Source organism: Podarcis raffonei, chromosome Z (assembly GCF_027172205.1).
Source record: "Podarcis raffonei isolate rPodRaf1 chromosome Z, rPodRaf1.pri, whole genome shotgun sequence".
In the NCBI taxonomy this organism is placed as follows: Eukaryota; Metazoa; Chordata; class Lepidosauria; order Squamata; family Lacertidae; genus Podarcis; species Podarcis raffonei.
In genome coordinates this window covers 23050611-23074758 of record NC_070621.1, presented here as the reverse complement: position 1 = coordinate 23074758, position 24148 = coordinate 23050611, and the positions used below count along the sequence as shown (strand labels likewise).

At 43.0% G+C, this 24148-nt stretch overlaps 1 protein-coding gene across 1 annotated transcript in view; it reads left to right on the top strand.

The window, feature by feature from the left end:
• The window catches only part of SLC16A2 (solute carrier family 16 member 2), a 97588-nt gene that overhangs the window by 64971 nt on the left and 8469 nt on the right, over positions 1–24148 (top strand). The window contains exon 2 of the mRNA XM_053374993.1: positions 14557–14701. Within this exon, the coding sequence (XP_053230968.1) occupies positions 14557–14701 (145 nt within the window). The remainder of the gene's footprint in view (positions 1–14556; positions 14702–24148) is intronic.

Sequence of the window (24148 nt, the reverse complement as noted above, 5' to 3'; positions counted from 1 at the left end):
TTGATCCAGCTTGATGGACCTTGAATGTAGAAATATTCTTTTAAAGACATTAAGTTATCAACTGTGTGATGGGCACAAACAGATCTGCCTATGTTTCTGCTCTGTTATCAGTTTTGCAGGCATTAATTTATAACCTTGTTCTGTCCTTTTCCCATATTAATCAGGGGATGGGGATTTATTCAGCTGAAAATTGTATTTTAATACATATTTTATCACAAAATATGTGTTTTATCTCAAGGTATGCATCTCTAGATGGATTTTATACTGTAATACACATTTTAAAACATATTGTGGTTTTTATTTTGAGCAAAGAATCGTATCACAACACCCAGAGGTGTGAAACCCAGAGGATAATTATGTTCCAAACCACACCTTAGTTCAGGAGGTGAGTTTGCATAGGAATTCACAGAAATTGAGTTCCTCAAACATCCTTAGATCTGTCAAATTTTTCCTTAAAGAATTTATTCCATTGATTTAACAGGACTGGTCTCATCGGTGGCTCAGGAGGCAGGGGTTTAGCACATGAGGGGCACCATTTCAGGAAGAAGTGTTATCTTTCTCATATTCATATGCACACTTATGTAGCATTGTATGAACCACACATAGAACATGTCAAACCATCACAGGATTATTTTCCAGTTGGTTTCTGCAGATTCTAGGATATATTCAGCTGAGGTATATTTGGTGTTGATTTATTATCCCCTTTTATTTGTTGTATTTATTATTGCATTTCTATCCCACCTTTCCTCCAAGGACCTCTCAGTGACATCATGATTCTTCCCCTTGCCATTTTATCTTCTCATTCACCTTGTGGTGTAGATTAGGTTGAGAGACAGTGGGTGTCCCAAGGTCATCTACCCAGTGAGTTTCATGGCTAAGTGGGAGGATTTTATCTCTGATCTTCCGAGCCCTAATCTGGCACTCTAAGCACTACACAACACTGGCCTGTTTAATGATACATCATTTTATGGATTTGTAGTGATTATTAACTGAACTGTCAGTTAATATTTCATGTTGTTGCTGTTGTTTTTTATTTTGGATGGTGTGGGCTCTTTTGCACTTCCTTTCGGAGGGAAAAGTGGGGTAGAAATAAAATGAATGGATGATCCTTGAGGAGCACGTATAGTTCTGTCCAGGTCACTTGTTCTCAGGTTCCTGTTGCAAACAATCAAATAGGCCTATATATTAGAGGTACGCGGGTGGCGCTGTGGTTTAAACCACTGAGCCTCTTGGGCTTGCTGATCGGAAGGTTGGTGGTTCAAATTTGCATGATGGTGGTGAACTCCCATTGCTCTGTCCCAACTCCTGCCAACCTAGCAATTTGAAAGCACAGCAGTGAAAGTAGATAAAGCAGGAAGGTAACAGCATTTTCATGCGCTCTAGCTTCTGTCACGGTTTTCCATTGCGCCAGAAGCAGTTTAGTCATGCTGGCCACATGACCCGGAAAGCTGTCTGTGGGAAAACAACGGCTCCCTCAGCCTGAAGTGAGATGAGTGCCACAACCCCATAGTCGCCTTTGATTGGATTTAACCATCCAGCGGTCCTTTACCTTTACCTTTACTTTATGCCATAGGTGCAAATAAGAACATAAGAAGTGCCTCTTGGATGAAGCCCATCTGGTTCAGCATCCTGTTCTGACAATGGCCAGTCAGATGCCTGTGGGAAATCTGCAAACAGAACTCAGGCATAACAGCCCTCTCCTCTCTTGTGGTTACTTCACTACCAATCACATGTGTTTTGTTCCGCTACACTGGGGGAGGGAGCAAATTCCATAGTCCAGGGGTCAGCAAACTTTTTCAGCAGGAGGCCGGTCCACTGTCCCTCACACCTTGTGGGAGGCCAGACTATATTTTGGGGGGGAAAGAAAGAAAAAAGAATGAATTCCTATGCCCCACAGATGCATTTTAAAATGCAGTGATGCATTTTAAATAAAAGGACACATTCTACTCTGTAAAAACATGCTGATTCCCAGACCATCCGCAGGCAGGATTTAGATGGTGATTGAGCCGGATCTGGCCCCTGGGCCTTAGTTTGCTTACCCATCCCATAGTCTAACCACATCTTCTGTGAAATACATACTTTCTTTCTCTGTCCTGAATCTTCAAGATGGTGTGAACATTCCCCCCCCCCCCAGCTTCAGGGAAGCACTGGTGCCTTTGTGACATTAGCCAAGTTTACTTTACTCAACTAACTTTTTATCATTGGCTGGATCTGTTTGAAGCCATTAAGCAAACTCATCTAACAGAATTTCTAACATGCTGTTCAAAGCTTGTTGCTAATACGGTCTTCCTGTTACTTCCTTGTCCTGGGAGATGTTGGAAGCATCCCTTAAGATCTTGCCAAAGAACCAAAACAACTACGTAGTCCTCCCAGTTTCCTACCATGTAGTATTTCATTCATTTCCCTCTCTTTTGGTATTTTCTAAAAGAGTTACAGAGCAATTAGAATCAACAGGCAGCAAGATAATTACCGTAAATGCAGGATTTGATTATTTAGTGGGGTATGTACGTAATTAGTAAAGCGAGACCACTCTGGAAATTCACTTGCCCCAGGTTGTGCAGATGTACCATGTTCTTCCCTGGATTGAACTCAGGGGCCACCAGTTCTGTGCTGGGCAAAGCACTGGTTGGCTGGAACTCAGCGATGTCAAAACTCACCTCCCCAAATAGTTACTCCACATAACTGTTGGGGATAGGGGCAAGACAGAGTAATCAATCAGTCTCAGTGGGCCCAGTGGTTCAGTGGGTAGGGGTTCTTTCCTATTAACACCAAGGCTGTGGCTTCAGTGCCCATGGGAGTACCTTCCTTAAGGATGGCCCATTGGCCAAAAGCAAAGCGCAAGTCATCTGAAATTAAAAATCCAGTTAATTTCAATGGTTTCAAATCAATTGGAATTCAAGTGGGCCATGCCCTAGGCTTTAAACAATCCATAGACCAGTGTTCCCCAACCTAATGCCCTCCAAGTATTTTTGACTACAGCTCCTATCAACCCTGACCGTTGACCATGCTTGCTGATGAACTGCGTCCCAAAACTTCTCAAGGGACCAGACTGGGGAAGGCTGCCATAGACTGTACCTGCCCCATGTTCAAAAGCAAAGTTCTGTTCCTCAGATGAGTTATGGTCATGGTGAGTCGGCCAACTAATAATTGGCTATCCATGGAAGAAACATAGCAATCCTTCCTCAATTAAAGGAAGAAAGTTGCAGTTCTGTGCTAGGTAGAACCAACCACCAGCAAAGTGTTTGAAAATTTCTTTCCCCTTTTTTTTAAGAGCAGGGACGGGAGATGATCCATTGAAATCTTACTTACGCAACTGCTGAGTCTCCAGGGATATTGGCAGAGACATCTGTCAGGAAGACATAGTTCAAAGGGATGAGCATAGAACAGGCAGCTCTTTCTATATACATAGTAAGAACAAAGGCTACCTAGGTGTGCAAAGCAAAATATTTGATCAACTGAAGGTCTGACTACAAGGGAGATGCAAAACTGATATCCAGAAGGACAGTTGCATTAGTCCACTGCAGCAAAAGTCAACATAGAGTCTTACAACACCTCAAAGACTAACAAATTTATTACATCATAAGCTTTTTGTGGAGTGGGATCCTCTTCATCTAATGCTAGGTTCTAATTCATTAAAGTTTGGAAAGTTTGTGCCACAATAAATGTAGTAGGCTGCAATCTGGACCATGTTGACTCAGAAGTAAGTCCTACTGAAAGCACTGGGTTTATTCCCAGGTAAATGGAATTGGATTACAGCCTTAGAATATATATTTGATTTGAATTAATTTTATAATGAAATGATTTTAGAATGTTGTATTATTTTATTGTTGTTAGCTGCCCTGAGCCCGGCTTCGGCTGGGGAGGGTGGGATATAAATAAAAATTTTTATTATTATTAATTTATTATAGTTTATAAAGTGCAACTGAACTCCTCGGTTGTTGCTTTTTGCTGCATTTAAATACAAAAAATCTCTGAAAAACAAAGTCTGAGAAATGCAACTGTATTGTTCACCCTAAGCTATTGTATCCAGGTGATGTTGTTCCATACACAATAAGCTGCATTGACATATTCCCTGTGCTGAGAATGAAAGTCATGTTAGCCAAACCCTCGATGTGTGTGGCAGCTTTGATCTGTCGCTCTGCAATTCCAGTGGCTCAAAAGCTCGTACCCTGTGTGGGCCTGCCATGTCTCTCCAAGCCTCAAACTTATCTCCACAACGACCAGATTTTAACTTGGTCAGCCAGCAGTTTTTACCAGAAACCATAATTCAGGTCAGCTTCATACCTAATTTGAGCTCTCTTAGGAAAACATGGTTTCAGACAGATTTGTCTCTTGGGATGGTGGAAATGAAATTCAGGGATTGTTGACCTCACACATTTGCAACTCGCCAGAAAACTCTCGCCAAGAAAACTGCCTGACTTGGCAGGCTGCAGTGAGGGAGGAAAGGGCAATTCTTTCTTCCAGAAGCAACCTATCAAAATGCTTGGCATTTGCAGGAGCAACCCCTGGGGCATAGGAAAAGGTGCTTTTTGTACACCCCTGGTGACGGGATGTTGAATATATGTGTAGGCAACTGAACTGAGCGTTCTCAAGATATGCTTTGGAAATGTGAATTCCCAATGTACCAAGAGACATAGCCACAGGATGGAGGACAGCTTGGAGTCCACCATCACTAAGGCTAAAGAGCCCGAGTGATGAGGTGCTTAGAGTTCTAGAATGGTGGACGTTGTCTTCCATGGAGGGCCATAGCTTCCCTACACCTGGATTACTAGTGTTGAACTAGGACCGGGGAGACCTTGAGGAGGGGTTCAGACTTGGGACTTTCTGCATGCAAAGCATCTGATCTGCCATAGAGCTGTGGCCTTTCCCTATTCAAAGGAAGCAGCCTTATACCAAATCAGGCCACTGGTCCATCTAGCTCAGTATTTACACTGATGGGCAGTGGCTCTTCAGGGTCCTAGGCAGAGGAGTGCCCAAGCCCTATCTGGAGATCCCAGTAACTGAGCCTGGGACCCTCTGCATTCAAACCATATGTTCAATCAATGAGCTCTGGACTTCCCCTGGATCCATAAGGTATAGGGCCAGTCCTCCCTGACCACACGCATCACCCTTGCCAGTCTAGTCTGACATCCTTCAAACCACAGTGCCTTACCCAACACAGTGCAACCCTTATATAGGCACAGTGCCTTATATAGGTACACACAACAGTCCAGTGAAAACCTTAGTTTATGCCTGCCAATCGCTGCAGCTGGAAGGAGCATCTCTGTGCTCCTGTTGCTCGCACATAGGGCAAAAAAGGTGGGCGCAATATTTTAAAGCAGCAGCGCCGGTTTGGGCGAACTCACAATTTTGGGTGCAAGCACACAATCCTCCTTTACATGGAGAATAGGGCTACCAATGGCCACTAGCCAGGATGGCTATGCTCTGTCTCCACAGTTGGGCACAGTCATGCTTCTGGGTACTAGTTGCTGGAAACCACAGGAGGGGAGGATGCTCTTGTACCTGAGTCCTGCTTGCAGGTTTCTCACAAGCATCTGGTTGGTCACTGTGAGAACAGGATGCTGGACTAGATGGACCACTGGCCTGATCTAGCTGGGCTCTTCTTAAGTTAGCCTTTTCTCAGGGCAAGCTCTCAAACACAGTTCAACAAGTTTGCAGTGTGGTTCAGCTCAAATTGTGGGGCAACCTTGTCTGGGGCAAAGCCACTTGGCTAGGTCCTGTGCTGTCTCCCCCCCTCCCATTCCCTGGAGTAGCATTGTGACTATTTTTTAAAAAATATGTTTTCAGCTTTTTACTGAGCATATAGGCAGACATGTGCCCCAAGTCAGACTTGCACCACAGGTGAAGAATCTGCTGAACTTCCAGAAAACACCCAGTCACTGTTCTCTAAGCAGATCCCTGCCTAGATAAGATAAGATGACTGGGATGAAAGCTTAGCATAAGGTTATTTTGCCTGGCAAATCCCCAACTGAGAGATAGAAAGGGGGGGGTGTTGCATCCTCTGAAGATCAAAATTCAGCACATCATGTTTCCCTCTCTTTGCATTTGAAGTCCATGGGCCAGAGAGGCAGTCAGGATGCTTGATAAGCAAAAGTGCTGTTGAGATGCTGTGAAATAGTTTGGCTATTCTTGGTTCCTGCCCCCTCCCAGTGGACAGCTTGATGATGGCAATAAAAGTCTTTAGTGAATAACAACAACCCTCTTTTATTGGTCTTTACATTCCTTCTTAATCTGCTGTAATACGCCTAAGAATGGAACATTGAGTGTGGTTTGCTAGACCTGCTTGGACTCTGGTTGGCTTGTGACAGGGGTGCCCCCTCCCTCCCTTCTACAAAGTTATATATGAAAATTGAAATCAAAAGCCCAGTGAATGCTCTGTAGCCAACCTGTTTTCTAAACAAATTAGAATTAGTTTCTAGAAACCAGTAATTCCCCCTATAGAATGTGGGACCCACAACAAAACAATGGCTGTGTCCTCACCTTCCTAAGATGAGTGTTTCTGTTCAGAGCTGGATGTATACAGTACAGGGTTTTATGGGGTGTTAGGAGAGGATTAATACCTCTGTCGGAGGACACATCATGTTCCTTCAGGGGTAGTTTGTCCATCTTGGGTCCCCACCCTGCACTCAGCTCTCACCTGTGGCTGCTAGAAGCTGTCAGCAGGCGACAGCGGCCACACCCGGAAACAGCTTCAACTGGCCAGCTAAACCAGGTGAGGGTAGTCAATGGATCTCAAACCCTCAGTGATTTAGGGACTTCCCCTGCATGTGAAGACAGGTTCCTGCAGATTGAGCAGACAAGACCAATAGTGGGTCCACTGTTGAAGAAGTTGGCTTCTGCACGTACTGTAGAGGGAAGTGATGGGCAAATGAAACTCATCAACCTGGGGAGGTAGCTCATCTAGGAAAAGGGAAACTGGTCCTAAACCTCTTCTGCCTTGCAGGATATTTTTGGGATAAGAAGAGGCTAAGGAGTAAACCCTACGCAAATCCAGAGTGGAGGCCTTGTACGCCTCCTTGTGGCAACTCCTGCAGGCACATTGGTGCCTAACGTATTGCTCTGCTTTTCTTTGGACCACATCAGTGAGGCCAAGAGGGGGTTCTTGTTGCCTTGGCAGCCCAGGACCTCCACACACTGCCCAGGCTTGCGCCCCAGGGAGGTCACTGGTGCTGCTAATGCAGTGGTTTGACTTCACTTCCAGAGGTGCACTCTGATGTCTCTCAAGATAGATGGATGCAAATAAATGTTCAGGATTCCAGCTAGCTAGTTACCCCTGCTCAGGGCATTCCATCTCCAGTCTCCCAATTTTCTTTCCCAAACAAACACAAAACATTCCACGGCTCTGGGAAAAGCTGTTTTCACTGGGCTACTCCTGAAACATCTGGAGAACACCATATTGGCTACCCTGTCTCACTCAAAGCCTTACTTGGTAATGCTGATGATTGAACGCATGTGCAAAACATGTGCTCTACTCATCTTCTCAAATTACTTGCAGAATTACACGTACTCAGAGGAGGCTTCCCCTTGCAACCCTGCTTGAATCACTGCTCTGGTTTTGTCTCCTTCTAATCAGGAGACATCCTTAGAACAGTTACATGGGTCCTGAAATGTAAGAATGAAGTAAGGCTTTCAATGTATACCTTTCTCAGGTGTTAAAGAGAAGGCTGCCTCTGGTTCAGAAGAAAAGCTTCCAGAAGCTTGGTGATGGCACAGGGGAAGTGTTCTAGTCAGTGGTTCCCAAACTTTCTTGGGAATGTTTTCCCCCTTAGTTCCATAAACTCATCCCCAGTGGCCCCTACCTTGTATTATTCAAAACAGTGATTTGCTTGACCCCCTACAGAAGATAATAGCCCAATGAAATTCAAAACAGTAACAATTAATTGCACATTTATTTAAAATCTGATTAAAACTATTTAGTTTAATTAATTTATCCACCTCTCCCTTGCCTCTTAGTGCCCCTCTAGATAATCCTGCTAAAGGTGGAATCTCTCCCATTGGGAACCACTTCTCTAGTTCTTCCTCACTGACATCAGTTGTAATACCCTAAGCAGCTCACAGTTGTTTCATCCTATTTCTGCATCCATCTGATGGAATTGCAAGATGGGAAGTGGTTGGGGAAATTCGTACAATGGATGAGGCCTGCGACAGGATGTCGTGCACTTGCCTGCTGATCCTCCAGTGAGCATGCTCCCTTCCCTGTCCTTAGGGGAAAACCACTAATCCAAGAAACAGATGCCTTCCCACTATTTCTCTAGAGGTCAATTTATGATGAATGAAAAGACTTATTGCAATAAACACAGAGGGCAGTTTTTAATGGTGGTGTTTTTGTAGCAGTGTTGAGCAAAAATGCCCAAGGAGATTTGAGGTTTTGCCTTAAAACAATTCCTTCCTTTTCCTTTTTTGTTCCTGTTCCTGGAAAAACAAGTCAGTAAAAAAATAATTATCCATTGTATAGATGGTTTGTCTCACTTAACAGGGCTGCATTTGCAAATATCCAGCCTTAATATCTATAGCTGCTGGATACAGTTATCTCAGCAAGCAACTAGACTGGCTTGTGCCTTCATCTAGGGCAGCAGGTTTGGGGAAACTTTGGGCCCTTGCATGCTGCTGAATGACATCTCCCATCTTCCTTGGCCATTGACCTTGTTTGGTGGGGTTGATGGGAATTGTAGTTCCGTAACCTCTGGACAGTCAAAGGTTCCCCCCACCTTATCCAGGGGCATGGTCTGAAGACATCTGCTGCAGGAATCTTGCAGAATATAAGGAGGTTTGGGTCTGGTCAGTGCCCAGATAAAAGACCTCCTAGAAACTATGCATACCACCCTGAATACTTTTCTGAAAGAAAAGTATGATGATGCTACTACTAATAATAATCAATTTACAATGCTATATATAATTATGAAAGAGTGGGAATAATTTGTTAATGAAAAGGTAGGTGTTTCATGTATAAACATGAGATGGTGAAATTCTATAGGTAAGGACTTCCTTTTATGTATCCTGGATCTCAGTAATAAAGGACTTAAGAGAAGCCTCCTGGATCAGGCCATTGGCCCATCCATCTAGTCCATCATCCTGTTCTCACAGTGACCAACCAGATGCCCGTGAGAAGCCTGCAAACTGGACCCGGGCACAAGAGCCCTCTCCCCTCCCATGGTTTCCAGCAACTAGTATTCAGAAGCATTTCTGCCTCCAAACTGAGGCATCCCTTTCACACTGAGGAAGAAGGGGTGAGGGAAGATCTACTTCAGGAACAAGGAGGGAAGAAAGATTGACGGGAACTGCTGCCCATGTGGACACTGCTGCCTGAGGTGGTTGCCTCACCTTGCTTCGTGGATGGGCCAGCTAGCCCTGGCAAGTAGCCATCAATAGTTCATGAATGCACCCAGTCCTCTTTTAAAGGTTGGTGGCCATCATTGCCTCCTGTCGGAGTGAGTTCCGTAGTTTAGCTATGCACTGCCTGAAGGAGGACTTCCTTTTATGTAGCCTGGATCTTCCAACATTCAGCTTCATTGACTGTCCATGAGCTCTAGCATTACGAGAGAGAGAAACTGTTCTATATCTGCTTACTCCGTGCCATGCATAATTTTATAATCTTCCATCATGCCACCTCTGACTCGTCTTTTCCCTAAATTAGAAAGTACCTCATTCTTCAGCCAAAAAGTCTCTCAAAGTGACATATGTGCAATCAAGTAAAACAAGACAGTTCTGCCTGCAGGCTTATAGTCTAAAAGTCTAAAAGCATGACATGCAAGGGGGAAGGGGCAGAGAGGGAAGGGAAGGGAAAGCAAATTCAGGTACCAGTTCTTAGATAGTATTATTATACTGACCAGCTGGCACAGAAGCTCACCAAATGCCAACTGTGCCATGTTAAAAGGACCAAACACTTAATCTTGTCATGCTTTGTTCAAAGCACCACAGTTTGCATAGCAACAAATGACTTCTTCTGTGGTGGCTGATCATATGGAAAAACTTCAGTCCCTGTGTGACACGGATTTAACATGGTTATCAGTAAGCATCATTTCTTCTCTGCATTATTCTGAGTATCCTTGCCAAAGTACACATTCCTCACTGAACAACAAATCTGGGCAGAAGACATGGCCTAGTAAATACTGCTATCAGTATTGTAAAGTTGAATGGAGTTTCCCTCCCAATTTTCATCAGTTTCAGCCAGCAAATACAACTTCTACAAACTGGAGGCCATAGACCAGTGGTCTTCAGCAGGTGGGTTGGGATCCATTACCCGGTCACAGACTGATTTTAACAGCAACACTACCACCATACAAATACACAGTAAAAAATTAAGCAATAGGTTCTGAAATGCTTGTTTGGGTTAAAAGTTAAAGGCCTGAAGAAGCTGAAGACTACTGTTCCAGAACAGCCACCCCATTCTGGTGCCCTACAGTTGTTTTATACTATAACTTCCATCAGCCCCAGCCTGAAACATCTGAAGATCACCAGATTAGGAACAGCTCTTCTACAGCCTTTTTCCCCCTTTAAGGGAAGGGGGAGAAAGCAAAACTTTCTGAACTCCAGGTCAATGGGTTTTGTGTGCATGCTTTTTTGGATCTTCTCCCATGTGACCAAATTTCAGTCCAACTCTTCATGTGTAAATCCTTCTTAATTGCATTCTGAATCTGGTCCATTAAACTTAATATCTCAAGAAGCTTTTGTGTCAGTGTTTCTTGGACTAAATTCCCCCTTAACAACCACATCACAGGATGAATTTCAAACCATACAGAGACCATATAACATTTTACTGCTGCAGTTTCAATAGGCAGGAACATTTTTTGGAAGTATCCAATTTAATAAGTCGGCTCCAGCTTGCTTTTTCCAGCCTCACCCCCACCTACCCCACAACTGCACCTTTTCATATATATCTATTATTTGCAGTATTTTGGAAGTGAGCCACGTAATCCTATTAGAAGTACTTGATTACACTGTGTGCCCTGTTTGTATCCAAAAGAGCCACTTGCAGTAAAGGTTTGCCTCCCGTCTGCTCTTTCTCCGGTTGTATTTTACCCAGCCCAAACAGGAGCCCAGTTGGAGTGAAGTCGATCCCAAGGACCCCCTGCTGTGTCTCAATTATTGTCCTTTTTTAAAGCTTTCAATTTATTACAGGAAAGCCTTTGGCTAAATTGGTTTGGGGAGGGAAAATATAATTAATTTGAAAGATAATCTGCTCTCACAATGGAAGGTTTCTTTGTACTGAGTGTCTGGGAAAAGGTTGGGTTGAAGAAAGCACTCTGGACATCTTAGCTTCCTTCTTAATTGGGCACTTGCTGTTCTCTGAATATCTTGAGGCGTGTTGAGGACTGGCTGTACTGGGAGACCAAGTCATTTGCTGAATTCATACAGTACAAACGGAAACTCATAACTACAGAACAACAAGACCATCCAGAGGCTGCATGGACAGACCCCTTTTTCAATTGATTTAATAGTACCTTTTTGTTTCAGATGTTAGGTGTGTTGATCTAGTTCAGCCTCTGCCAACCTGTGACCTTCCAGATGTTTTTGGACTCCTCCTCCTGTTAGTCCCAGCCCCAGCCTGGGAGTTGTAGTGCAGCAGCACCTAGAGGGCACCATGATGGGGAGGGTGAGCTACTAGGCAAGGCAGCATATCCAAAGGTAGCACCCCATCAGCCAAGTGATGAAAGTAGAAACCTGTTTCTTTGGACACCTGGAGAAAATATCTCACACAGGAGGCATAATATAGGTTTTAAGCGGAACAAGAAATGCAACATGCAGGCTTTAAAACTGAATTTTACAGGTGGTTCTGGTAGAAAGAAACAGCAACAGAGAGGTGGAGAAGGGAAATTTCATAGAATCATAGAAGGATCCTGAGGGTCATCTGTTGGCATTGTGTAGCAGCTATTGCATGAGCAGCTAAAAGAGATCAGAGCTGAGATGGATAAGATAGTGAATGAAAATAGACCAGAGAAAGATAAGATGGAAAATGAGGTTAAAGAAAACACAGAACTTTTGGAGAATATTATTGATAAAGGACTGCCAGAACAGGGAGAGCAAAATGTTAAATTTGGTGGCAATTGATGATAAAATTGTGAGGATCTTCACACAGGTGCTCTTGTGTGAATAAAGATGAAGGGTTTATTGTTTCTTAACATGGAGTTGTTGAAGTTATCGGAGGTAAAGTTCTTGTGCTGGACTGGAGGGTAATTCTTGTTGATGTAAATTGATAATAACAATTGAGGAACCCATATTTTGTGTGGAAAGGAAAATGAATGGACTTGAGATGTTTGGGTCTGAAGGTTGGAATACTTTGAATAATCTTTTTATATGTATCTGACAAACAGAGAATCAGAAGCCCTTTTTCTTTTTTCTGTCCCCCCCCCCCATTTTCATTCTTTTATTACCTTTATCTTTCTTCTCTTTCTTTTGTTCCCCTTGCTGTGTGTGTGTGTGTGTGTGTGTGTGTGTCCTCTACTCTGGGTCATTGAAAGGATTGTATGCACATGAAGGTGATGGTTGGTTGGTGAAGGACCCTGTGCGAGAGGCAGGGAAGGGAACATCTCCCAGAGTAGGAGGCTGGGAGAAGAAAGGGAAGCTCCCAGGTAAGAGCTAGGAGGGTCATAGGATTATAGAATCATAGATAGATAGATAATACTTTATTCGGCTATAAGCCCACAAGGTAAAACCAATCAATAAATAAAATAGCATTTTACATTCTAAAATATCAACTAAAATATTTCAACGCATAATCTCCTTCACGTTACATACAATCTCTAGATGTACCATATTGTGGCCTTGAATATAAAGATGGTGGATAGAGTTTACTAGATTTTTAATAGTCATGCAGCATTCCATGAAGTCTTTTATATGAAAGAACTGAATTCAGGAATCTGGCAACCTGTAATGTTCTATAAGAGTCAATGTCTTGGAGTAAATAGGCTAGATGTAATTCAGGTGGTTTAGTAATGGTTTCCAAGATGATTGAACTCAGAATCCTTGATCGGGGAACAATATATAAAGGACAATTAAACAAGATATGATAAAGGGATTCTATTGATTTGCTGTCACATGCGCATAAAACAGAGGTTTTACCGTTAGAAAATCTATTACTCAGCACATTTGAGGGGAACACATTAAATCTGGCTCTAACAAAAGCGAATCTATGCGACGCAACCGATAAGGTAGACAGATATCGAGGTATCTGGGACATAAATGTAATGCCCTGATTTATCGGGGAACATGTACCTCCACCTGTAGTAAGATTTTGTTGCAAATCAACCTCCTCCAATCTTTGTTTGAGAGAATCATAGAATTGTAGAGCTGGAAGGGACCCTGAGGATCATCAAGTCTGCAATGCAGGAATATGCAGCTGTCCCGTACGGGGATCAAACCTACAACCTTGGCGTTATCAGCATCACACTCTAACCAGTTGGGTCCACCCCCTTCTGTGTGAGACAAGGTTTAAGATCTACCTTTCAGAGAGGGCTTTGAATTTTCTTCACTCTTTTTCTTCTTCTTTTTTTAGATTAATATGTTTTTTATTGCATTGTATGATGGAAAAGTTTTCCCCAAAAATTATTTGGAAAAAAAGAATTTTGTTTCTTCTCATTTGAATCTATTGGCCTTTGGAACTCTCCTGACATCACACCTGTCACCGGTCCTTCTTCACACCTTGATTGTTTTTGCATGGCTGAAATGTGTTCTTTAACTCTGTTAATATTGATTTATTTCATAAAATTTATTTGCAGCTTGATTGTAAAAAAAATAAACAGCTCAAAAAACTCAAAGCGATTTATGAAAAGAACAAAACAATATTTTTTCCCCATAAAAGCAGTCAAAAACAGCTATTTAAGACATAAAAAATAATAATTAAAATCAATGATAAGCTAAAACATGAGTGCTGCCACATTAAAATATTGAGTTCTTACAAATACGGAATGGTTAATATGTGGCACTTAGACCAGGGCCAGTTTTATGAGTCAAAGTGGTCAACTGGGCATATATGGGATAAGGCATCTCAGGGAAGCTGGTCCCAAGTTGTGAAGGGCTTTGTATACTTTTAGTTAACGTTTTGAACTTGGCCAGGCAGAAAATTGGCAACCAGCACAAGTCTCTGAGCACAGGTGTTATATGCTGGCAACGTCTCACTCCTGTCAGCAATCGTGCTGCAGCATTCCGCACTAGCCGCAGCTTCTAGGTCCAAGTGCAAGGGAAGCCCCATGAGGAGCGCATTGCAATAATCCAGTCTTGAAGTCCTCAGAACATGAACTACCGCCTGATACTAATGCCTCTTGCTTGTCTGGATGAAGGATAGAGAGGAGTTTGTGTGTAGAAAGCCTCCTGCAGAAAGGTAGCATTTACTGCTTTTCCTGCATTTTTGTGCCTGGCCCCGCCCACTTCTGTGAAGGCTGCCCACAAGGGAAAGTGACCCTTGGGAGGAAAAAAATGTTACCCATCACTGGTCTGGAGTCTAAAAGGACTTAACTGCACCTTGGCTTCTTTACTGCCATTGATGCCCAACTGGATCTTGCTTTTACCAGGTGCCGTTCTCACCTTCCTCTCCTCCCATCTCTCTTTTCCCATCTGCAGCCTGGGTTGGATCCTTGGGCATGGGGATGATATTCTTCTGCTCTCCTATCGTGAGCATCTTCACCGACCGGATCGGCTGCAGGACGACGGCTGCCTCGGGAGCGGCCATTGCCTTCATAGGGCTCTTCTCCAGCTCCTTCACCAAGTAAGTCTTCAGAACTTTGATCCTGCATCACTGTCCAGCATTAATGTCTGGTGTGAATTGTGCTTTAGGGCTCTTCTTATACTCTGTTACCAAACCAAGGCAATTGGTGTTTTAGCGAAGAAGGAGGAGGAGCAGGAGGAGGAGGAGGAGGACCCAGATCCTGCACTGTGTTTTTCTCTTCCTGATTGTAACTTCAGATCAACTGCAGAGGTCCACTTGCAATGCAGAGGTCCACTTTCATGGAGAATAATGGCAACTAGCCACGAGGGCTATAATAATAAGAATTTATTATTTCTACCTCACCCATCTGGCTTGGTTTTCCCCGCCACTCTGGACAGCTTTCAACAGAACATTAAAAACAGAACAAACAAACAAACAAATTTCTTTCCAGTAGCACCTTAAAGACCAACTAAGTTAGTTCTTGGTATGAGCTTTCGTGTGCATGCACACTTCTTCAGATACACTTGAAACAGAAGTTGCCAGATCCCTTTATATAGTGAGAAGGTGGGGAGGGGTATTACTCAGAAGGGTGGTGGGAATGGGTGATTGGCAGATAGCTGTGATGAGCCTGTTGACGACTCTTAACGACTGCAATAGGTCTTACAGGAAAAAGCAAGGGGTGAGGTGAGAAGGTGAAAAATAGCTTTGTCATTTATAATGAGATAAGAATCCAATGTCTTTGTTCAGACCAGGTCTCTCCATGGTTTTAAGTTTGGTAATGAGTTGCAATTCAGCAGCTTCTCTTTCCAGTCTATTTCTGAAATTCCTTTGTAGTAAAACAGCTACTTTGAGATCTTGTATAGAATGTCCTGGGAGATTGAAGTGTTCTCCTACTGGTTTCTCTGTCTTGTGATTCTTGATGTCCGATTTATGTCCGTTTATTCTTTGGCGTAAGGTTTGGCCTGTTTGTCCAATATAGAGAGCTGAAGGACACTGTTGGCATTTGATGGCATATACAATGTTAGACGATGAGCAATTAAATAGTCCCGAGATGGTATGTGTGATGTTGTTGGGGCCAGTAATGGTGTTGTCCGGGTGTATGTGGCAGCAAAGTTGGCATCTGGGTTTATTGCAGGCTCTGGTGCCAGTGTCCGTGTTACGTCTGGTTGTAGTATTATTGTGGGTTAGGAGTTGTTTAAGATTGGGTGGCTGTCTGTAGGCAATGAAAGGTCTTCCTCCCAGAGCTTGAGAAAGAGAACTATCATTGTCCAGGAGAGGTTGTAGATCTCTGATGATGCGTTGTACTGTTTTAACTTGGGAGCTGTATGTGATGACTAGAGGTGTTCTGTTATTTTCTTTTTTGGGTCTGTCTTGCAGCAAGTTCTCTCTGGGTATCTGTCTGGCTCTGTTGATCTGTTGTCTAACTTCATCCGCTGGGTATTTTAGTTCTAAAAAGGTTTGCTGTAGATCTCTTAGGTGAGAGTCTCTGTCTGTAGAATTGGAACAGATACGGCTGTAACGTAGTGCCTGGCTATATACAATGGACTGTTTGGTATGTTTGGGATGGTAGCTAGAGGCATGTAGATATGTTTGTCGGTCAGTTGGTTTACGGTATAAGGTGGTGTCTATGCGTCCATCCTGTATTTTTATAGTAGTGTCCAAAAAATGTATTTCTTGCATAGATTGATTCATTGTTAGGTTGATTGTGGGGTGAAAATCATTGAATTTCTGGTGGAAGGTGTCTAGGGTCTGTTGACCATGTGTCCAGATGATAAAAATATCGTCAATGTATCGCAGGTACAAGAGAGGTTTGAGTGGGTAGGGGTTTAGGAAACGTTGTTCTAAATCTGCCATGAAGATGTTGGCATACTGTGGGGCCATGCGGGTGCCCATTGCTGTGCCGCTGATCTGAAGGAACAGGTCATCACCGAATTTGAAGTTGTTGTGGGTAAGGACAAATTGGCAGAGTTTGGTGGCAAAGTCCGCTGTGGTTTTATCTGAAATGGTGTTCCTTATAGCTTGTAAACCATCGTTGTGTGGGATGTTGGTATACAGAGATTCCACATCCATAGTAGCTAGTATAGTATTGTTGGGAAGATTATTTAAAGATTGTATTTTCCTCAGAAAATCTGTGGTGTCACGTACATAGCTGGGAGCACTGATGGCATATGGTTTCAGAACAGAGTCCATATAACCGGAGACACCTACTGTAATAGTGCCAATACCTGAAATGATGGGGCGTCCTGGATTTCCTGGTTTGTGTATTTTAGGTAGAAGATAGAAAGTTCCTGGTCGAGGTTCTGTTGGTGTGTTGGTGAGGATCTGTTCTTGGATGTGTGGGGGTAGCTCCTTAACAATCTTGTTCAGTTCTTTTTTGTATTCTTGTGTGGGGTCTGAGTTCAATTTTATGTAAAAGGCGGTATTGGAAAGTTGTCTGTGAGCCTCCTGAATGTAGTCAGTTTTGTTCATGATGACGACAGCTCCACCTTTGTCTGCTTCTTTAATTATAATGTTTGGGTTGTTTCTGAGGTTTTCTATGGCTCTCCTTTCAGCATGGTTTAGATTTTGTTGTAAGCGATGGTGTTTTCTGGTCACATCTGTTTGGATTCTGTGGCGGAAGCAGTCAATGTACAAGTCCAGTGTGGTATTGCGTCCATCAGAAGGGGTCCATGTGGAGTCCCTTTTTGTGTAACACTTTTTCGGTGGTAGTTGGTGGTCAGTGTTCTGTTGGGAGGGTGGTTGTTGTTCTCCAGTGGGTTGAGAGGTGTTGTGTTGAGAGCCATAGAAAACCTCAGAAACAACCCAAACATTATAATTAAAGAAGCAGACAAAGGTGGAGCTGTCGTCATCATGAACAAAACTGACTACATTCAGGAGGCTCACAGACAACTTTCCAATACCGCCTTTTACATAAAATTGAACTCAGACCCCACACAAGAATACAAAAAAGAACTGAACAAGATTGTTAAGGAGCTACCCCCACACATCCAAGAACAGATCCTCACCAACACACCAACAGAACCTCGACCAGGAACTTTCTATCTTCTACCTAAAATACACAAACCAGGAAATCCAGGACGCCCCATCATTTCAGGTATTGGCACTATTACAGTAGGTGTCTCCGGTTATATGGACTCTGTTCTGAAACCATATGCCATCAGTGCTCCCAGCTATGTACGTGACACCACAGATTTTCTGAGGAAAATACAATCTTTAAATAATCTTCCCAACAATACTATACTAGCTACTATGGATGTGGAATCTCTGTATACCAACATCCCACACAACGATGGTTTACAAGCTATAAGGAACACCATTTCAGATAAAACCACAGCGGACTTTGCCACCAAACTCTGCCAATTTGTCCTTACCCACAACAACTTCAAATTCGGTGATGACCTGTTCCTTCAGATCAGCGGCACAGCAATGGGCACCCGCATGGCCCCACAGTATGCCAACATCTTCATGGCAGATTTAGAACAACGTTTCCTAAACCCCTACCCACTCAAACCTCTCTTGTACCTGCGATACATTGACGATATTTTTATCATCTGGACACATGGTCAACAGACCCTAGACACCTTCCACCAGAAATTCAATGATTTTCACCCCACAATCAACCTAACAATGAATCAATCTATGCAAGAAATACATTTTTTGGACACTACTATAAAAATACAGGATGGACGCATAGACACCACCTTATACCGTAAACCAACTGACCGACAAACATATCTACATGCCTCTAGCTACCATCCCAAACATACCAAACAGTCCATTGTATATAGCCAGGCACTACGTTACAGCCGTATCTGTTCCAATTCTACAGACAGAGACTCTCACCTAAGAGATCTACAGCAAACCTTTTTAGAACTAAAATACCCAGCGGATGAAGTTAGACAACAGATCAACAGAGCCAGACAGATACCCAGAGAGAACTTGCTGCAAGACAGACCCAAAAAAGAAAATAACAGAACACCTCTAGTCATCACATACAGCTCCCAAGTTAAAACAGTACAACGCATCATCAGAGATCTACAACCTCTCCTGGACAATGATAGTTCTCTTTCTCAAGCTCTGGGAGGAAGACCTTTCATTGCCTACAGACAGCCACCCAATCTTAAACAACTCCTAACCCACAATAATACTACAACCAGACGTAACACGGACACTGGCACCAGAGCCTGCAATAAACCCAGATGCCAACTTTGCTGCCACATACACCCGGACAACACCATTACTGGCCCCAACAACATCACACATACCATCTCGGGACTATTTAATTGCTCATCGTCTAACATTGTATATGCCATCAAATGCCAACAGTGTCCTTCAGCTCTCTATATTGGACAAACAGGCCAAACCTTACGCCAAAGAATAAACGGACATAAATCGGACATCAAGAATCACAAGACAGAGAAACCAGTAGGAGAACACTTCAATCTCCCAGGACATTCTATACAAGATCTCAAAGTAGCTGTTTTACTACAAAGGAATTTCAGAAATAGACTGGAAAGAGAAGCTGCTGAATTGCAACTCATTACCAAACTTAAAACCATGGAGAGACCTGGTCTGAACAAAGACATTGGATTCTTATCTCATTATAAATGACAAAGCTATTTTTCACCTTCTCACCTCACCCCTTGCTTTTTCCTGTAAGACCTATTGCAGTCGTTAAGAGTCGTCAACAGGCTCATCACAGCTATCTGCCAATCACCCATTCCCACCACCCTTCTGAGTAATACCCCTCCCCACCTTCTCACTATATAAAGGGATCTGGCAACTTCTGTTTCAAGTGTATCTGAAGAAGTGTGCATGCACACGAAAGCTCATACCAAGAACTAACTTAGTTGGTCTTTAAGGTGCTACTGGAAAGAAATTTGTTTGTTTGTTTGTTTTGAGTATGGCAGACCAACACGGCTACCTTTCTGTAACTGGAACTATGGAAGGCACCACATTGAGCCGCATGAAATGGAAGTCCATCAACCTCACCAAGAAACTTGCACAGGTACAGACTGATATCTTCTTTCTTACTAAATGCAAGAACCTGGACATTATACCCAAGGGTCTTAGAATTAAGAACCCTCTACAATCCACGTATCCCACTGAATATGCAAGAAAACTATGCAACACTTTCTCTAAGAAGCTGCTCAAACATCTGATCAGCGTTCTCTACTCTAAACAGAAACTAATAAAGGAGGAACTCCTTGTATTGGACAACTCTATCAGGAACCACCAAGCTTGGCAAGAGTTCCAAAAGGAAAAACAAAACATTTACCACTCTCAACTGGAGCTACTGAAAAAACAGAAAAACAAGAAACTCTCTAACCTTTCCAACCTACAGGCTACTAATCAAAACAAGATCAACAATATTGTCAATCTCTCACAGCAAGCACTCAGCCCAGCTGAGGAATCAGTCCTTTCACGTGGACTGTCATTCTGCCCTGCCAAATCCCCACACATGATTCAGTTCTGCGGGGACTTGGAAGCATTTTTCCGCCGTTTACGCCTGAAGGAGTATTTTCAACACTCACAACAACAAGACAAAGCAGAACAAGCAACAACTTCACAACACAACACCTCTCAACCCACTGGAGAACAACAACCACCCTCCCAACAGAACACTGACCACCAACTACCACCGAAAAAGTGTTACACAAAAAAGGGACTCCACATGGACCCCTTCTGATGGACGCAATACCACACTGGACTTGTACATTGACTGCTTCCGCCACAGAATCCAAACAGATGTGACCAGAAAACACCATCGCTTACAACAAAATCTAAACCATGCTGAAAGGAGAGCCATAGAAAACCTCAGAAACAACCCAAACATTATAATTAAAGAAGCAGACAAAGGTGGAGCTGTCGTCATCATGAACAAAACTGACTACATTCAGGAGGCTCACAGACAACTTTCCAATACCGCCTTTTACATAAAATTGAACTCAGACCCCACACAAGAATACAAAAAAGAACTGAACAAGATTGTTAAGGAGCTACCCCCACACATCCAAGAACAGATCCTCACCAACACACCAACAGAACCTCGACCAGGAACTTTCTATCTTCTACCTAAAATACACAAACCAGGAAATCCAGGACGCCCCATCATTTCAGGTATTGGCACTATTACAGTAGGTGTCTCCGGTTATATGGACTCTGTTCTGAAACCATATGCCATCAGTGCTCCCAGCTATGTACGTGACACCACAGATTTTCTGAGGAAAATACAATCTTTAAATAATCTTCCCAACAATACTATACTAGCTACTATGGATGTGGAATCTCTGTATACCAACATCCCACACAACGATGGTTTACAAGCTATAAGGAACACCATTTCAGATAAAACCACAGCGGACTTTGCCACCAAACTCTGCCAATTTGTCCTTACCCACAACAACTTCAAATTCGGTGATGACCTGTTCCTTCAGATCAGCGGCACAGCAATGGGCACCCGCATGGCCCCACAGTATGCCAACATCTTCATGGCAGATTTAGAACAACGTTTCCTAAACCCCTACCCACTCAAACCTCTCTTGTACCTGCGATACATTGACGATATTTTTATCATCTGGACACATGGTCAACAGACCCTAGACACCTTCCACCAGAAATTCAATGATTTTCACCCCACAATCAACCTAACAATGAATCAATCTATGCAAGAAATACATTTTTTGGACACTACTATAAAAATACAGGATGGACGCATAGACACCACCTTATACCGTAAACCAACTGACCGACAAACATATCTACATGCCTCTAGCTACCATCCCAAACATACCAAACAGTCCATTGTATATAGCCAGGCACTACGTTACAGCCGTATCTGTTCCAATTCTACAGACAGAGACTCTCACCTAAGAGATCTACAGCAAACCTTTTTAGAACTAAAATACCCAGCGGATGAAGTTAGACAACAGATCAACAGAGCCAGACAGATACCCAGAGAGAACTTGCTGCAAGACAGACCCAAAAAAGAAAATAACAGAACACCTCTAGTCATCACATACAGCTCCCAAGTTAAAACAGTACAACGCATCATCAGAGATCTACAACCTCTCCTGGACAATGATAGTTCTCTTTCTCAAGCTCTGGGAGGAAGACCTTTCATTGCCTACAGACAGCCACCCAATCTTAAACAACTCCTAACCCACAATAATACTACAACCAGACGTAACACGGACACTGGCACCAGAGCCTGCAATAAACCCAGATGCCAACTTTGCTGCCACATACACCCGGACAACACCATTACTGGCCCCAACAACATCACACATACCATCTCGGGACTATTTAATTGCTCATCGTCTAACATTGTATATGCCATCAAATGCCAACAGTGTCCTTCAGCTCTCTATATTGGACAAACAGGCCAAACCTTACGCCAAAGAATAAACGGACATAAATCGGACATCAAGAATCACAAGACAGAGAAACCAGTAGGAGAACACTTCAATCTCCCAGGACATTCTATACAAGATCTCAAAGTAGCTGTTTTACTACAAAGGAATTTCAGAAATAGACTGGAAAGAGAAGCTGCTGAATTGCAACTCATTACCAAACTTAAAACCATGGAGAGACCTGGTCTGAACAAAGACATTGGATTCTTATCTCATTATAAATGACAAAGCTATTTTTCACCTTCTCACCTCACCCCTTGCTTTTTCCTGTAAGACCTATTGCAGTCGTTAAGAGTCGTCAACAGGCTCATCACAGCTATCTGCCAATCACCCATTCCCACCACCCTTCTGAGTAATACCCCTCCCCACCTTCTCACTATATAAAGGGATCTGGCAACTTCTGTTTCAAGTGTATCTGAAGAAGTGTGCATGCACACGAAAGCTCATACCAAGAACTAACTTAGTTGGTCTTTAAGGTGCTACTGGAAAGAAATTTGTTTGTTTGTTTGTTTTGAGTATGGCAGACCAACACGGCTACCTTTCTGTAATTAAAAACAGAATAAAACTTCAGATATTAAAAACTTCCCCAAACAGGGCTATGCTCTGCCTTCCATGGTTGGAGGCAGTATCCTTCTGAATACCAGTTTCTGGGAACCACAGGACAGGAAAGTGCCCTTGTGCTTGGGTCCTGCTTGCGGATTTCCCACAAGAATCTGGTTAGCCACTGTGAGTACAGTGTTGGGGCTAGATGAGCCATTGGCCCAATCCAGCAGCTGTTTCTTATGGGATAATGCTAGACAAAGCCAGTTTGTGGCATGCATCTTAGGTGGTCCATCCCATGCATGCAAGCAACCCTCTGAAGTGCCTGATTCTGTTGACACCCTTCAGAGGGGCATGCATTTGCAGAACGTTGCACATTCAGGAAACTCAGCCTAAGAAGGGGTGCAAATTGAGGGCCCAGGAGAAGATATTGTCCTGTGTACCTGGCTCTAGCCAGCCTGAAACATGGAGCCTTCTAGTTATTTTAGAGACTTGCAGAGGGCACCTTTCCCCTCTACTAAGATGCAAGAGGAAAGGATATATTTCAACCTCATCACGTACACATTCCCTTCACAACCCTACTGCTCAACCCCAGGGTATTATTAGGCTCAGCCAGCCTAGTTCTCTCTTCCCCTTCTCCTCATTTACCCGACCCCAGCTGACTCTCAGTGTCCTTCAGCCATAAATGCAATTCTTAGGCTTGCACAACCCGCCTAACTGTAAACCCTTTGGTTGTTTCAATGAAGTCCTATTCAGAGCAAACCCACTGAAATGGATAAACCTAGTCAGTCATGTCCGTTAACTTTAATTTTATTGGTTTTTCACATAATGCAATAGAAGATTCAAAATGTAGAACAAATAGGAAAAAAAGGATAAAATCCTGGAAGTAAATAAAATAGTATATCTAATAGGAGATAAGGTAACAAGAAAGGAGAGGCAATGCACATCAAATAAAGTGGCCCCATTATTTTCAATATAAGTATTATGTGTCCCAACAAGGAAGGTAGCAAAGTTTGTTGCAATAGTTTGCATTGATGTAGGAGATGATTACTTCTACAGGGTCTGGTTCTGCTATTCCATTCTTAGCTCATACGTGAGTCCAGGATTTTAACGAAGCGGTTGGGCAAGTCATATGAATCCCATCTCCCCCAAATCAAAGGCAGCAGCAAGAACAGAACTTCCTGTCATTGACATTCAGTCTGAACCCAGAAGTTCCCTCTTCATGCAGTGAAGAGTTGCCTTTCTTACTTTTATGTTGTGCTGCAGCGTTCTGCACTAACTGCAGCTTCTAGATCAAGCACAAGGGAAGCCCCACTTAAAACACACTGCAGTAATCTTGTCCCCAAGTAATATTCTCTTACTATATAAAATTAAATCTGCATGCCTAGGGTGTACTCTGAGTATGCAGAAACTTTCAGTCAGCCTTGTTTTGCTTTGAAATTTACAAGCATTCAGCCACCTATGTTCAAATGTTTAGTGACATAAAACTTTTCCCATGCCTTTTAGAGCATTTTAACCATTGTGGTGCTGCTCTTAAGATGTCATGGCCTATAAC